The sequence below is a fragment of the Suncus etruscus genome, chromosome 11, assembly GCF_024139225.1.
Source record: "Suncus etruscus isolate mSunEtr1 chromosome 11, mSunEtr1.pri.cur, whole genome shotgun sequence".
In the NCBI taxonomy this organism is placed as follows: Eukaryota; Metazoa; Chordata; class Mammalia; order Eulipotyphla; family Soricidae; genus Suncus; species Suncus etruscus.
In genome coordinates, this window is record NC_064858.1 from 78,974,618 (window position 1) to 78,991,147 (window position 16,530).

At 48.0% G+C, this 16,530-nt stretch overlaps 1 protein-coding gene across 1 annotated transcript; it reads right to left on the reverse strand.

Moving 5' to 3' along the window:
* Nucleotides 1-2,082: 2,082 nt before the first annotated feature.
* Nucleotides 2,083-9,262, reverse strand: LOC126022522 (keratin, type II cytoskeletal 71). Its single transcript, XM_049783469.1, has 9 exons — nucleotides 8,822-9,262; nucleotides 6,626-6,840; nucleotides 5,899-5,959; nucleotides 5,451-5,546; nucleotides 4,979-5,143; nucleotides 4,662-4,787; nucleotides 3,587-3,807; nucleotides 2,918-2,952; nucleotides 2,083-2,294 (listed from the first exon to the last, which is right to left on the reverse strand). The coding sequence occupies exons 1-9, from the start codon at nucleotides 9,260-9,262 to the stop codon at nucleotides 2,083-2,085; spliced, it is 1,572 nt and encodes a 523-aa protein (XP_049639426.1).
* Nucleotides 9,263-16,530: the final 7,268 nt, after the last annotated feature.

Here is a 16,530-nt window from a genome sequence, read left to right on the forward strand (position 1 = left end):
CAGCTCTAGCCGAAGTCCCTTTGCTAACTTCAGAAGATTCCAGAAATTATTCTGGTGATTATTCAAAAGATTCTCCTTGGCCCCACACCCATATCCTTCTTTAATTAGTTTAGGGTGGAATTTCAGCCTTCAGTATTTTTAAAACTCCAGTTATTTTTCAACCTATCAAAGAACAACTGCCCTTGGAAACCACAATAAATGGATGGTAATATAAATGCCTGTGCAATTGTGCCACCCAACTTACTCATCCTTGCTATTACTGCCTTTCCACAAAGCCATTTTCTACTGTTGAAATTATCCATCAGCTTCATCCTGATCTCTAATTCATACCTAGTTGAGGACTGTGACTAAGACACCTACTAGCTGACAACCTCGGGCCCTATATGGTCCTCAGTATGGGACTCCTGGCCATCTCTTGGGGATATTTACTCTTTTTAGCACCTTGATCTGCTTCTTTAGAAACCCAAGATCATTCTTCCCAACAGGAGATCCCTGCAGTCCTTGAGCATAGAGGAATTGACTGAGCTCATCGTACCCATCCCAAATCTAGGAGATGTCCAACTACAGCCTCTACTCCCACCTGTGAGAATAAGGCCATTTCCAATAAGCCATCCAACTGGAAACTACTTTCATTTACCTCACTTTTATCTTTACCACTGCAAAAGGACAAGTGGAGCAGTGTGTCTGTATCTTAGCAGAGAAAGAGATAGTGTCTCTGCCTGTTGTAAAAACACACGTACATGCGTGTGTACAAATGTATGTACATGCATGCATAGAATAGTGTACCTGTGCAGCCATATGCAATTATAACCATATACCACATAATGCCAGATGCTCACACATGTACATATGCATACAACATACATACATATACACATGCATGCAAATACAGGCACATGTAGACTCACACATGAGCTTTATCTCTACCTGATCTGGGAAACAAGCTCCCTGCGCTCCACCCACCATGTGGTAAACAGTGGTGCTGACTTCCCATTGAGAACAGTCAAGGAGCAATGTCGCCTCTAGATAGCTCTGTGGCCTTGCTTGGAGATCCCTCACCACTCTGGACATTCTATCCTCCAATCCAATCCATCCACCCTTCCTTGAAACCCTCCACATGCATCCTTGGAAGTCCCCCAAGATCTCTTGACTGAGATCTGCCTGCTCATTCTAGTCATTGTTGGGTGGATTTTTCTGCCCTCCTCACACCCTGTCCACCAAGGGCAGGACTGGCCACCACCATGGCAATCTCAGAAGGGACAGGTGTCCTGGAAGGTGCTACCTGCTGTGCTTCCCAAGTCTGAGGTGCTTTCTGTGATTCCCGAGTCTGTGTGGCACTTGCTGTGCTCCTGAGTGTGTGTATGTGTGTGGCACCTACTATGCCCCCTTAGTCTGTGGCAAATTCTGTGCTCCTCAGTCTGCATCGAGTGGAGCTTTCAAAAGGTAGCATGGAGTCACAATTCACACATATATACCTGGCCACTCAGAAATCAAACCATGAGAAGGTGCTGTTTCGTGCTGTTTATTGAGGATTTGCAGGGAAGGCCTTTGAGAATGAGAATATGGTGGGTGTGGACGTTGTCTCCTCCTAGCCTGCTTCTGCATGCAGAGGAATGAGAGGATCTGAGCAGAACTTTCCCTGCCCAGAATACACATAAGATTGGGCTGGGTACAGACTGGCTGCTCTTGGTTGTTTGCTTTCAGTCCTCTTTTTCTAGAACATAGACAGCTCCAAACACATTAGAAATGTGGGCACAGGCCCCTGTGCGCCAGGTGTACCCCAATCAGAGATCTGGGGACCAGATGGAGTAGTTGGGACTAAGCCAGAGGGCTGGGAGCTGCGGGGGAAAGCTGGGGGCTGCAACCAGGGACTGGATAGAGGCATATGCAGGAAGGGGTTACAGCAAAATTGGAGACACCCACCTGTTCAGGCTCAGGCAAACAGGTGAGGGGGTAAAGGGCCTCTTGCCTGAAGTTCAAGAGCAGGGTAAAGAGTGGTAAGAAGTGGCTGGGGAGAGTGCAGGGAGGAGCCAGAGCTAAGACATAGATAGGGTGACTGACAGGAGAGCTCTGCAACCCTCTCTATCGACTGGCTTTCTTAGGGGTGGCACTCAGGTTGGAGCTCTTTCCCAGGGTATCCTTGTAGTCACTGGCACTGGACCGGCTCCGGCTTTCACCACCACGGACACTGCACACTCCTGAGATGCAGCTGGTGCTGTTGGCCACGTAGCCACCGCTGACAGAGCTGGGCCGGAAACCATAGCTCCCATTGCCGCTGGTACTGCTGATGATGGCTGTGGAGGGAAAGGGGAACAGTTTCAGACAGAGCTGGAGGAATGGTGGGGGGCATCTCTTCTGGCTGCATGGGCTCTTTACAAAGCAGAGTTGGGTCTCTGAGCCCCTGGCATAGTTGCATACCCACTGCCCAACACACACACACACACACACACACACACACACACTCATACAAACAATGGATGCTATTGCAGAGATAGTTTCTTCCTCACATCCTGCCCTGGCTCACCAATGTATACCTAACCTGGCTGGCTCCTAACTCCCAGAGACCCATTTTTGGAAATCAGGTACCAAAACTCCCTCATGTTTTTCTGAATGCTCATCCTGGTCTTTCTAGTAATGTTTATACTGAACTTCCTGGGCCTCCAGCACCGCCCCCCCTCCTGCTAGCTGTTGTCCCTACCAGGGCTTTAACTCAGCCCTGCTGAGAACCAAAAGCTTTCACACCTTCAGCTAGTTCAGTAATTTCCTTACTGCTCACCCCACACACACACACACACACACACACAATCCTTCCCTTATTTTCTCATCCTTGATGCAAGCCTCTGCCTTCTGGCTGTGTGAACTAGCTGTGTTACTAACCCCCTCCCCCTATATCTATGATTTGAGGTCCAATACTTACAGATGCTGACAGGGGAGGGGAATTCTCCTGACATTCTGTTAGAGAAAGAAATAAGAAGAGGAAACAGTTATCCAACCCTTCAGTCTCATCACCTCACAACCTGGGCCCCACCTGCCTGGTGTTGGCCCAAAACATAGGCCCCTGTGGGAATACTAGAACTTCTTTAGCACAGTAAAGGCTGGTATTCCTGGGGTGCCCCTAAAAATTTGGGGTTAACAAGGCAAACAACACCACACACAGCAGTTGGCATGAGGCACACATTGGGGGTGATACAGCCATTTTACAAGGGTCAGATTGGAGCAGGGATCCTTAACACTGGGCGTACAGAGTGTTGGCCTGAGATGTCTCTGACAAACTCATCTCATGCCCAGACAGGTAGGGCAGATGCATGAGAAGGCCTAGCAGAGTAACAAAGTCTGGAGGCTTGGGCAGGGATAGGGGTGGGGGTAGGAGTGGAGTGTGACCAGTTATAGCAGGAAGAACTGTGAGGACTAAGTGATCTTGTCCACAAAGCCTGGTACAAAGAAAATGCATGTAGGTATTACTGGTGACTATCACTTATCACACCTTTTCACACTTAGAAATTGTCTATTATGGACTAGGAGGTACCGGTTCTCTTCTATACTCCCCACACCCAGAAACCTTCCTGCTAGAACTCATGCCCCTCACCGGCACTCCTCGCCCTCCAGCAGCTTGCGGTAGGTGGCGATCTCCATATCCAGGGCCAGCTTGGTGCTCATCAGCTCCTGGTACTCCCGCAGCATCCGGGCCAGCTCCTCCTTGGCCTGATGCAGGGCACCCTCCAGCTCATCTAGCTTGGCCCGGGCATCCTTGAGGGCATTGTCCCCTCGCTGCTCAGCATCAGCAATGGCTGTCTCCAAGCTAGAAGCCTAAATGGGGATTAAAGAAGAGGGAGAAGTTAAGTGAGTTACAGGAGTCTTCCACATCTGTCTTGTCCTTTGAGACTCAGGGCAGAATACCTGCCTTCTCACACTCCTAGCTCACAACCCCTTCTGGAGTTGGCAGCTCCTTCCATAGCTTTGCCTACATTCCCTTGTATTCAGAGGTACTGGTGATTATAAAAATCAGGGTGTTTTGCCTTCCTGAGATGCAAGTTAATACAGCAGTACCTCTTTAGCTCATTGCAGAAGCATTTATTTATGCCAGTATACAGAGAGAGAGAGAGAGAGAGAGAGAGAGAGAGAGAGAGAGAGAGTTAGATGGGCTTTAGTTGCCTGACATATCTGGGAGAGAACACTAAAACATGGAGTTTCAGGTATGATGCAGCAGCTCATGATCCAGTGACTGCCTAGGCATAGGACAATGGACCTTGTTATTATATGTGTGCCTCTTATCTCCCTCTCTCCATTGATGGGGGGCCAATTCCTAGGAACAGCTCTGAGTAGGGTTACATTCCTTATGTCCTTTCCAGTCAGGGAAGCAACAGGACAGTGGCAGATAGGGCACACAAAGGCCAGGAAAACCAACTTAGGAGCCAGAAGACATGGGATTGGGGGGCTGTGGACCCAGCCCAGCTGGGTGATATGGGAAGGTTTCCTAGGGAAACCTTTAGAGCAGAAGTCCTGAGGCTGAGGAGGAAAGGAACTGCATGTGGTATCACTCTGGGGTTTGCTTTGAGACCTCCTTGACTCCTTTCCTTTCAAATTCACAGTCCTAACCCCAGACTTGTCACTGTCTATCTGGCAGTGCCCACTCACCAGCAACCAAGCTCTTGTCCCCTCACCTGCTTCTTGACGTTCTCAATCTCAGAGCGGATTCTCTGAATGAGTCGGGTCAACTCTGAGATCTCACCCTTGGTGTTTTTGAGGTCATCTCCATGTCGGCCTGCTGCCAGCTGGAGCTCCTGGAACTGGGGGATCCCAAAATATAAAGCCTCACATGAGCATACAGAGTCCATAATAAAAGGATGTGGTATTCAGGGGCAAAGCACTCCACATGCTCCACTGAGTTTTCAGATTTTTCATTCTGGAAGGAATCTGCACAGTCCTGTGTTTGCTGGGGTCCCTGTCCCCAGCTTGGCCTTGTCCTGGTACAACTCACCTTGGTCTGGTACAGAGCCTCAGCCTCAGCCTTGCTCTTCAGAGCGATGTCCTCATACTGGGCGCGCACCTCGTTGATTATGCTGTCCAGGTCCAGGTCCCGGTTGTTGTCCATGGACAGGATGACAGACATGTCACTGATGTGGGACTGGATCTGAGAAATTTCCTGGAGGGACACACAGGGATGGTCTGGGGACCTGAATGTGACAAGCCAACCACCCTCACCAGTTTTCCCAACACCCCCTCAGCAGCCCCAGTCCAGGTTGGTGCTCCCTGGCAAAGGGTAGCACCTTGCAGCATCCTTGGTGTGGGCCCATGAGAGGGCCATGAGAGGGCACAGGTGAAAGAGCTCCTTGAGGCTGAGATAGAAGAGTGGCTGAAGTGGGGGAGACCTAGGTTCTTTTCCCAGCACCCCAGGAATGGAGTCTCCCTCTTACTGCTCTTCTAGGGGCCATGCAAGAAGATTGACTCACGGCTTCAAAGAGACACTTTAAGAACTTGATCTCATGGTCCATGGAGTCCACCTTGGCCTGTAGCTCCACTTTGTTGGCATAAGCTGCATCCACATCCTGAAAGATGTCCAGGCATCAGTGCCAGGCGGTCAACAAAGTTGACCACCCTGGCCAGACACATTTCCCAGGGAGCAGCAGCTCTTTCTCTCTAAGAAACTCATAAAAAAGAAGAAGGGGCAAGCATCTGGGCCAGCTCCCTGAGCAGAGAGGGCCCCCTCATCTATGCCAGTCACTCCATCGCTCCCATAGCTCAGACAGGCCCCATTCACATGGAACTCAGGAAGCCCAGAATAGGTCTCTCTGAGTTGGGGTGCCTTTCCAGCGCCCTCTGTAGCTGTCCAGAAATCTTTCTTTAAAAATACAGTACATAGAGAGGCATGGTGGTTCCCTCTCCCCAGCCTGCATTCACCTTCTTGAGCAGCACGAATTCATTTTCAGCAGCCGTCCGCCTGTTGATCTCCTCCTCATACCTGTGGGAATACCAGGTTTGGTTGGTTAACATGTCTTGCTGAGAACCCTGAGATCAGCATGCCCACCCCCAAGCCCAGGCCCTGAGAGGCTGCAGAATACTGGACCTCCAAGTCTAAGCCGTCAAGGAAGGCTTTTGGGAAGAGGGGGCATGGAAACTAATTGATTACCAATTAGTTGGAAGAAAAATATTAAAAATCTAGCTTCAAAAATAAGAAAGAAAGAAGATGTGGAATAAATGTCTAACAGGCAGGAAGCAGGAAGCAAACATCCTTCCTGAAAAACCTATAAAGCTCTGGAAATGTATGTGAGCAAGTTCTAAGCTCCTTCTTCACACAGCACTGAGAGGTGGCTGGATTTAAGTCTTTTCTATCAAGAAGGTTACAAAAGGTCTGGAAAGCTTGGTTTTGCCCAAGACTTTCCTCACCCCCAAATCAGAGAAAATCCTCTGACCATTGTCCAGTTTGCTGCACAATATCAGAGGCTGGAGAAACAGGGAGCCATTTCTTCTTGCATTGGGGGTGAATCCACTTGTTACTGCCCAGACCACTACCAGCCACCTCATAAACTTTAAGTAAGGATAGTTTGGGGGAGTCTAGATAGGTTTACCCCCACAGGATGAGATCAGAAGGGTGACTGTCAAGCTGCAGGAGACCCTTGCTGCTCACCTTTTCTTGTAGTCTTCTACTACGTCACGCACATTCCTCAGCTCTGAGTCCAGCCTCACCCTGTCCCCTGATAGCCCCTCCAACTGCTTGCGCAGGGAGCTGATGAAGCCCTCCAGGATGGGCTCCAGGTTCTGTTTGCAATTGCTCAGGTCCAGCTGTTGCAGCAGCTCCCACTTAGTCTCCAGCACCTGGTTCTGCTGCTCCAGGAAGCGTACCTGAGAGCACAGTGCAGACAGCATGAAAATTCCATACTTACCAGGCTGAATCAGGGCAATATCCACCTGGAAAGGAACTTTCTGAAGATTTGCTTAGGGCCTGAGATCACATCCAGCTCAGTAAGGTACAATGAGTCAAGAGCTTCTAGTACTCTAAACTCCCATCCTGGAGTTTGCATGTGGCTTCATCATTCTTTCCTAATCCTGCTTCTTAGGACCATCCTCCCACGGCATGTGGGGTAAGAAGGGCTGTTGGGACTCCCTGTTCTGTGTGGCCTCACTGGGCCAGGAAACTTACCCTAAGAGGTAGAACTATAAATAGCTTTCTGGTTTGATTGTTGGGGGGAGAGGCTTGGATTTTTAAGTGTCCCTTTAGCTGTATGAGTACAGCTCTTGTTTAAACACAGGACAGCAGAAAACCATTCAGGAGTTAGTCTCTGGATGAGATCAGCCACCAAACAGATTTCTTCCAGCTAGTCCCTCAGAATTGGTTTAGACTTGGATAATCCTGAGCGTTCCATAGGCTGAGAGCGCATAAAGCTAGGGTTACACCATAGTGCCCGGTAGATGCATCTTGAATGTGTCTCACAGAGATGCTAGATCCCCTCTTCTCTGGGTTCCAAAGGAGTTAGGACAGTACCCTCTGGAGCCCCTGGGACTGTGAGCCTCTGAGTTAAGCTCTCCCTTCTCCAAGCAGACATCTTAGTTCATGGAATTGACAGTTTTCATGATCATCTGTCTTCCCATGTGTCCAGACTTGACCCCTTTGTGGGATTGGATTAGCCAAACCACCTTCTTTCAGATTTACACTCAGAACACCCTGCTTTCCACTTGAGAAAGAGCATGAAGCAACCAGGTGGTGCCTGAAGCAGGCAGCAGGATTTTCTCCCAGCGAGGGTGCAGAGTTTGGGGTGATCGAGTCCTGCCAACCACAGAGGCTGTGACTCGATACCCCACTGTCACAGAACTGGTGGAGATGTTTTTTTCCAGCACTTTGGCTGGAAACAAGAAGCTGAGTTGCCTGCCTAGCCCTCATTGTAACCCCCCAATCCCACCCACCACCCCAGCACAGAAGGTAGAACCAGGCATTTGCTTCCTGCTCCTGCTGACTCAGTCATTGCCTGGGAGCCATTATTTCTTATCTACAGAGTCAAGCTGGGGCCTATCTGGACCAGATGATCCCTGGAGGCCTCTTCCACACCTTTGATTCCTCTCCTCAGCATTCTTCCCTTCTCTCCCCAGCGATAAAAATGATAATAACAATAAGCATCATTCCAGAAAGGACTTATTATTAGGCATCCAGCCAAGATCTCTCCAAGCCTTTCTTCTCTGATAAACTGGGCAGCTTCCCCAAGAGGTGGATTGTTATCTCACTGTGCAGGTGAGGAAGCAGAAAGACATGGACTAGGCAAATAAATCTACACTACCACAGCCACAGCCACAGCTGTACGGCTGACCAGTGAAGAAGCCAAAATAGGTCCAACTCTAGGCCCCTTTCGAAAGTATTTTCTTCCTCTAGAGCCATCCTCAGCCTATGACAGCAACACATATTGGAGGCAGATGCCTCACTCTGAGTCAAAGCACATATGGCTGTTCAGGCTCTTTAAGGCCAATAATGAATGGATGCACTCAGCATTAATGGGTGGAAAAGGACTAGCTTCCTTGGATGCTCAGGGGAGCACCTTCACTCTGTCCTGTATCTTGGCTTGATGGTGGCAATAAGCTTGTCTTCCAGAGGAAGAAGCTAGAAATTACTGTGAAGCACCCTCAGGAATACTCCTGAGCTGCTGTCCAGCAGGGCTAGGCTAAGATTTCTCCAGGAGTCTCACAGGTCGCTATCCCCATTCTCTGAAAGACCCTGTCATGCACTCAGGGCCTCTTCCTGCCTAATCCCCTATCCTCACTGCCCATGAAAACTCATGTTCCCAGAGAACAGTAGACAGGCAAGTCCTGCAGCCTCTCTAGGACCCCACAGACCCACCTTGTCAATGAAGGAGGCGAATTTGTTGTTCAGAGCTTTGATTTGCTCCCGCTCCTGGGTGCGCACTTTCTGGATCTCGGGGTCCAGCTCCACATTGAGGGGGGCCAGGAGACTCTCATTCACGGTGACCTGGTGGATGCCTCCCGGAGGGCACACTGTCTGGCAGGTGGGACCCAGGGCCACACTGCCAAACATGCTGCCTGCAAAGCCGCTGGCCCTGCTTCTGCCAAACCCGAACCCTCCATTCTTCCCACTGGCCATGTTGAGGGAGATGGTGCGGACTCCACCCAGGTTGTAGAGGCTTCGGCTGCCAAAGCCTCCACTGAGCGCCTTGGCCCCTGCCCGGTAGGAGGATGAGCTGCCCCCCGAGAGCACAGCTGAGCAGCCACTGAAGCCCCCCTTGCCGGTAGCTCCTGGCTTGCAGGTGAACTGGCGGCTCATGTTGCTGATGGAGATGAAGTGGAGATGTCGAAGAAGAGAAGCCCAGTCCCACACGGTTCCGCAGGTTGCAGTGAACAACAGGAGGTGTCTTCGCCTTATATGCGCTTGGCACTGGGGCTCACTGATGGGCAGTCAAGAGGTTAATTCGTGGGTTTGGCTTGCCTGGGAGCAAGAAGTCATTTTCTCTATGCTGAGTTAGAGACCAAGCCCTCCCCACTTCTGAAACAACATGAAACCTTCAAATTGCTGGGCTTGCACGCCTTGCTCATGTAATTTGGTCTTATCTAATTAACCGCTGTTAGAGGACAATTTGCCTAGCCCCCAAACCCCACCCTCTGACTCCCAAGTGGGCCTGGTTCGGTGCTTCATCTCTCCTTCCTGATGGATCTTGTTTGAGTTGTATCTTGAGGGGCTGGGGGATCTTGGAAACAAGAAATTCCCCTGGACAGGCTTCAGCCTGGGGCCTCTAATCACTGCTATGTCCTCTTCATTCCCAGAAAGAGATCATCACTTATTTCATCCCTGGCTCTCAGGCCTGGATTAACTTCAGAGACCAAGAGTTCTCTGGGGAGGGGTCTTTGTAAGTCTGTTTGATTCCCAAGGAGTAGGAGTTCGCTATGCTGGAGCCAGCCATGAGCACATGGGAACAATGAGCCTGTGCAGGAAGGGATCTCACACCTCTTCAACAGGAAATGGGGGCAAGGAGGGAGTAGTCAGGGATTGAAGGATATGGGTCCTCAATAGAATAAGAGGATCCCTCAGGTTGAGGGCTCAGGAAGAATGGATATGGTCCTTTCCTCCTAAGGACATCTCTTTGGGAGACTGGGAGAGCTGGAGGGCAGGAGCCCTCTGCTTAGGGAGAGCTAAGGGAGAACAGCTAGATAGGCCAGGCTGAGCATCTCCCCAAACCCACAGTAGCCAAGGATGCAGACAGATGAGACTGGTGAGATGGAAGTTCCCAGCAGGGCTGTTTGCTCAGATCCTGCTCCAGTCTCTAGGCTCTGCCCATAATCTGCTAACACTCCTACTACCGGGGCCACTGACTCCTGAATGGACCCAAAACCTACCCTGTGAGTATCCTTTCTGCTGTGTCCCTGTTATTTCCACAGTCCTTAAGGGTCATTGATTCTACCCAGCTGCTGATGAACTCTCAGCCAGCTAAAGGGTGAGGAGTCCAGACAGGCTGGACTGACACATGGCTCTGGTTATGAATTAACCCAAATCCATCCCCTGTCCTCTCCCCCCATTTCATCTTCTTGGGTCACTTCTAGTGAATAAAGGATCATCACCACATTTTCTTCGCCTCTCATTGTCCTTCCCATTTCCACTCACCCTGTGCCTTCTATCAGGGTCCCTGTTGTGGAGGGCTGAGCCACTCTTCCCTGGGTCGTTTGCATGTGCTTGATGTGTGTTGGGGGACAGTGACTTATAGTCCCATGTTCCTCCTCTGTCTGTCTTCCTCCTAGAGGATGAAGAAGGCTCTATGGCTCAGATGAGCCTATCCCTAGCAGTAAACCTCTACTGGGCATTGTGAGTGCCAGGTTCCATATCGTAGAAGTCTGTGGTATGACCAGCACACACAGATCTTGTATTGAATCCTCACCAGGTGCCAACTGTCCCTTTGAAACCACCTCACATCTAGACTATCTCAGTACCTGTAGAATGTGGCAGATAGTTCCTGCCCACTCCAGGGCATTACTATTTCTTCTCATCTTCAGGGGTGTAATTCCTTTGATCCTGACCCCTGTGCAATTGTAGGCCGGTGTGTCCAGTCAATTCCTCCTCCAAAGCCAGGGCCAGCATGGACATCCATTCCCTTGGGTGACAACTGTCTAAACATTCAAACTTGAATGCTGCCAATGATGATTTTGGGCATGTGCCCTCCTCAGCGAGGCTCAGGGTGTCTGAACCTAACCCTAACACCAGAAAGCAGAGTTTAGTCAGTCTAGACCACAACTTTCTCAACTGTAAAGGGAATGGGAATGCTGTGGGCCATACCTAACCCCTGTACCAATCTCAAAAGCATTCCATAAAGCTGGAATACAGAACACTGGACTTTGGGAATCCACCTACATCCATCTCTCCTTCCTTCTGGAGAAGGATATGGGGGGAACCCATCCTCTTATACTACCTGCTTCTGGGGGACAAGGAGAGGAAGAGACTGAACATAACCCAGACCCACAAATTCCTCTCAGATCATCTCTGATTATGAGAAAATTCACCATCATAAGTCATTGTAACTAATAGTATTAATACCAATCACAGCTTCGTAAACACTAATTGATTCTCAATTCTGTAGGAAGCCATTTTCAGACATACACCAATTGGTATTGATCAAATTGTCAAATATTGATTGAGTACTACCAAGAGCTAAGAAGGGAAAGACCAAGGATCCTGCCCTTAAGCATCTTGGCTTTTAAATCTCACTAAAGGCACATTCCTCTGGGGGAAAAGCAGTGTGTGGAGTCATTAACAAGTCATTACATCTTCTTGAGTTAACTCATCTAACACTGGCCATTAGGAAGGAACTTGAGCACCCAAAGCTGATGATGGAGAAGAGGAGAGGCTGTGCACCCACAGGAAGGGAGGGGACAGGTGAGGCTCCTGGTTCTGACCTTGGGGGCTGGAGGGAGGAGTAAAGTAGCCCAGGATGGGACAAAGTTCACCGAGGTCAGTAAGGCCTTTACTGAAATCTGGGGAGACACTGGGCTGCAGGGGACAGAACCTCATCACTTGAAGTTCTCAAGCTGATGGAAAAACAGGAAGTGATATACCTTATCCCAGATCCATCTACCCTTCACTCCCATGAGTTTGGCCCTAGTGCGATAGTAGGTACTGAAATTCTGAGAACCTTTGGGTCAGGCAGGGCCATTTGGGAGCATAATCTCACCTCCCTGTGAAATGGGGAAGAGGGCAGGTAAAAGAATCTAGCCCCCAAAGTACTAAGACATTCAATGAATATTTATGCTCATTAAATAAATTATATGTTCATAGATCTTAATTTTGAGACAAAATGTTTTATTGGGTTGGGAGATAGCACAGAGGGTAAGGCACTTGCCTTGATGAAGCTTACCCAGATTTGATCCCTGGCACCACATATGGTACCCTAAAGCCTATTAGGAGTAATTCCTAAACACAGAGCCAGCAATTGGTGTATCCTCCAAAATCAAACTCTTCCCCTTCCTCAGAAGTTTTACTTTTCTTTGTATAGCCTTTTCTTTGTTCTTTTGTTTTCCCATCTGAGATGCTGTTGGATGACAACATTTTGTCATCCCATCATCCCAGTCAGAATCCATTGACTCCCCACTCTCATAATTCTGGGGTTGGAAGTCTCCAGAGAACAGGCAAGAAGGACAATAAGATCTAATGCAAACCAGGAGGGTGAGAGGAGACAGAAATGAGCTGAGAAAGAGCTGAACTGTGGCAGAGGTGACCTCCTTCACAGGATTGTCTGGAGCAGGTATGGGGGTCAGGGACAAGAAGAAGGCTTGCTGGGTAGGAAGTGCAATGGCTAGAGTGGCCCAGATAGGCCTGAGGGAAGGCATTTGTGAGGAAAAGACCCTCAGGCTGGAACATTCATAAAAAATGACCATGGGTTGGGAGACCTAGACCCCAAGTTGCGCATGTGACAGGGTGAGTAACAAGAAGCCAGGCAGGGCTAGAGTAGAGTGTGATGGGGATGGGGAGAGCTGGAGGCCTGAGAATAGGGCCAGAGTCTCCAAGCAAATAATTATCTCCTAAATTAGAGTAAATAGGTCGGGCTATTTTGCTGACATCAGCTCAGGTTCTGCCACCTCCTCACAGAGGGACAGAAAAGGGGCAACTATTGGTGAATCTCTTCTCAGGTCCCCTTATTGCATCTCTATATCCTTCTGCAGTGTGGGGCAGGCAAGGTGCTATACTCCAAGCCATCCAGATGTGGGGCTGTCCCAAGGGGACCTGGTTAAAGTCAGAGCTGCCCTTAAGGGGACTAGTCAGCTGTTCAGCAGGTTTGAAGCTGGCAAAGTGGAAGGTGAGGTCATCCAGAGGATCTGGGGTATAAAGGGCAGAGGAGGCTCTGGTGCCAGGCACTCAGCAGCAAGGTCAACTTGCCTCATGGCCCCGAGAGGTGGATTCTGAGCTGCCTGGGCCCCTTGCTTCCTCCTTGAACAGCTTCAGAGCTGGAGCATCTGCTGAATTCACAGTCATCTTTTGTCACTGGCAAAGTGTGTGCACTTGGGGTTCTAAGGACTCAGGTCCTGCTGCTGTCATATGACCTAGGGCAGGTCCCCCAACATCCACGTCTGTTTCCACATCTCTGCAATGGGATTGCCGGAAGCTGCTCCACCTACTCCCCGCAGTGGACAGGGCAGGAGGCAGCTTGTAAATAGTAATGAAGAAGATGACTCTGGAGATAGCAGCTCACACCGCTGCAGTACGAACTAGATCCCAGGAGTGCTTGGAGCACTTCCCGTACTTAACTCATTAACCCTCCCAGTTGCTTTGGAAGGCAGCTGCTTTTATGATCCCATTTCACAGATAAAGATACAGAAGCACAAGGACATTAAGTGCATCCCCTGAGGTTCAACAGCCAGCGAGTCACTGAGGCAGGATTTCCACCAGGCTTCAGACTTGGCTAACTGGGCAGTGCTAATCTGTGCGCTTGCTGTCTACACAGCACATAACCTCCATCTTCCCCCATCTCCACACATGTAAACCACAGCATGGAACGCAGCATTGACCACTCCATATCATTCATTTTCTGGCACACACCCCCTCCAGATCCGATCTCTTGTTTCCCATCTCAGCTTTCTTGAATCTTGGAGGAAAATCCCTGGGGTTTACCCGGGTAAAGATGAGGTAGGAGTGAAGTAGAAAATCTCCATTTGTTGCTGCAAGGAGGGAGCAGGAAAGCATCATGCTGAGTGAAGTTAGTCAGAGGGAGAGGAACAGACTTAGAATGATCTCTCTCATATGTGGCATTTAAAGAAAATTCCTAAGGAATTATCGAATACACAAAGGCAGGAGAAATGAAGAGGAGCAAAACTGATCTCCAGTGGGAGCTTTCTACTGAGGTGGGGCAGGGAGAAAATAAGTTAGGAAAAGGAACAGTAGGATAATGTGGGGGAGGAGAGTGTCTGCCACAGAGACAGGCTGGGGATGGTAGGAAAACTGGGAACGTTGGTGGAGGGAAATGGACGCTAGCGAAAGGATTGGAGTTAAAACATTGTATACCTGAAACTCGATCATGAATAACTTCGGAACTTTGTAATTTATGGTGACTTAATTTAAAAAATTAAAATCAAATAAATTGCCTCATTAAATAAACTGACCACCGGGAGGTTAGGAAAGGAACTTAACAAATTATTGTACTAAAGCATAACTGGGTGAGGGAACTCAATGGTTTAAAGAAAAGAAAGGCACTTTAATCACACAGACTCAAGGAGACTGATGTCTCACAAAAACCTGGCACCTACTTACTTTTTATACAGGTTTTAATAGCCAACCAAAGTGGAGGTGGGGAAACTGAGCAAAGGAAAACATGAATATGAATGACAAGCCTCTGGATATATATATATATATATATATAGATATATAGATATATATATATCTATATATCTATATATATATATATATATATATATATATATATATATATAAGTGACTTCCAGTCACACAGAGTGCTAGGGCTTAGGGCTAAAGGCAGGTGACCATGGCAATGGGAGCTCAACCAAGCAGGGGTTAAAGATTATAGGGAGTCAGCTAGCTGAACTGAGGAAGGAAAACTCTGGTCTTTAGGGTGTTAGGGTATTAGTTACTGCAGAAAACTGGCAAAAGAGAGGGAGCTGGAGCTAGCAAGAGATAAGTGTGGCCAGAAGTTAAAAGACGGATTCAGTACAGGTTAAAAAAATGAGTAGAAAGGAGTTTCACATTTTATAACACATTTTCCTATCATGTAGATTTTACACATCATTCAGGCTTTTCACATTTTCTTTACAATTTTCCCCCAAGTCAGAAGGTGCCTGTGGGCAGATTCCACATTTCCCCCACACATCATGCTTCTTCTTATGCCCATCTAACCATTGAAAAAGTTTTTATTTTTTAAGGTAAGAACAAAGTATTGTTTGTTGGCTTGCTTGCATGCTTATTTTGGTTTTTGGGCCACACCTGGCAGCACTCAGGGATCCTGGCTCTGCGCTCAGAAATCACTCCTGGCAGGCTTGGGGGACCATATGAAATGCCAGGGATCAAACTTAGGTCCATCCTAGGTTGGCTGTGTGCAAGGTAAATAAATGCCTTACTGCTGTGCTATCACTCTGGCCCTGCATTGGGGAAGATTTGTCCTATCCCTTAAGACAAACTTAGTTGTATCTCTTCTAAGAAGCCTTCCCTGAAGTTCTCCATTACATTCTCTGGGTTAGAGCATTTCTAAACTTTGCCCTATTTGTCAGGCACTGAGCCTAAAATAACTCAGTAGGCCCTTTCCTGGCCAACCAATGCCTTTTGTCATGAGACCCCAATGTAAAATTGTGAAATTGCTTTGGTGTGCATTTGGTTGAATAATGGTGAACATTATTAGCTTCATGTGTTTCTTGGCCATTTGTATAGAAATTTTTTTATAGAGGCCTACTAAAATTACTTGCTCATTTTTTAATTTTTCTATCTGTTGTTGAATTGTGTTAATTTTTTGTATTAATATTTTTTCTTTTATTTAAACACCATGATTTAGTGTTTCCAACGACAAAGTTGTTTGTCTGAACACCCTTTACCCATGAACATTTCCAACCACCAATGTCCCCATTTCCTTCATACCCTTCCCCCTACCTATCTCTGAGGCAGGCATTTAAGTCTTCTCTCTCTCACTCTTTCTCTCTTAATCTATTTCTCTCTCCCTCTCTCTCCCTTTATTCTTTTAGAATAAAAAAAACGTACATCACATTATTTCCATTTAGCATCCAGTTATTGTTCAGAGTTATCAGTTCCAACTCTTTTCTACCCTAACTGCATTGCTCCACTATTTATGACTTTCTATTATGGACTGATCCTTCTGGCCCTCCTCTCTATTGTCTCTGGATATTATTACCAAATTATCTTTTTTTTCTTACATCCTATAAATGAGTGAGAGTATTCTATGTCTATCCCTCTCCCTCTGACTCATTTCACTCAGCATAATACTCCCATATTCATCCAGATATAAGAAAATTTCACTACTTCATTTTTCCTAACAGCTACCATAGTTTTTTTTAACCATTCATCTATTTTTGGGCACTTGCATTGTTTCCAGATTC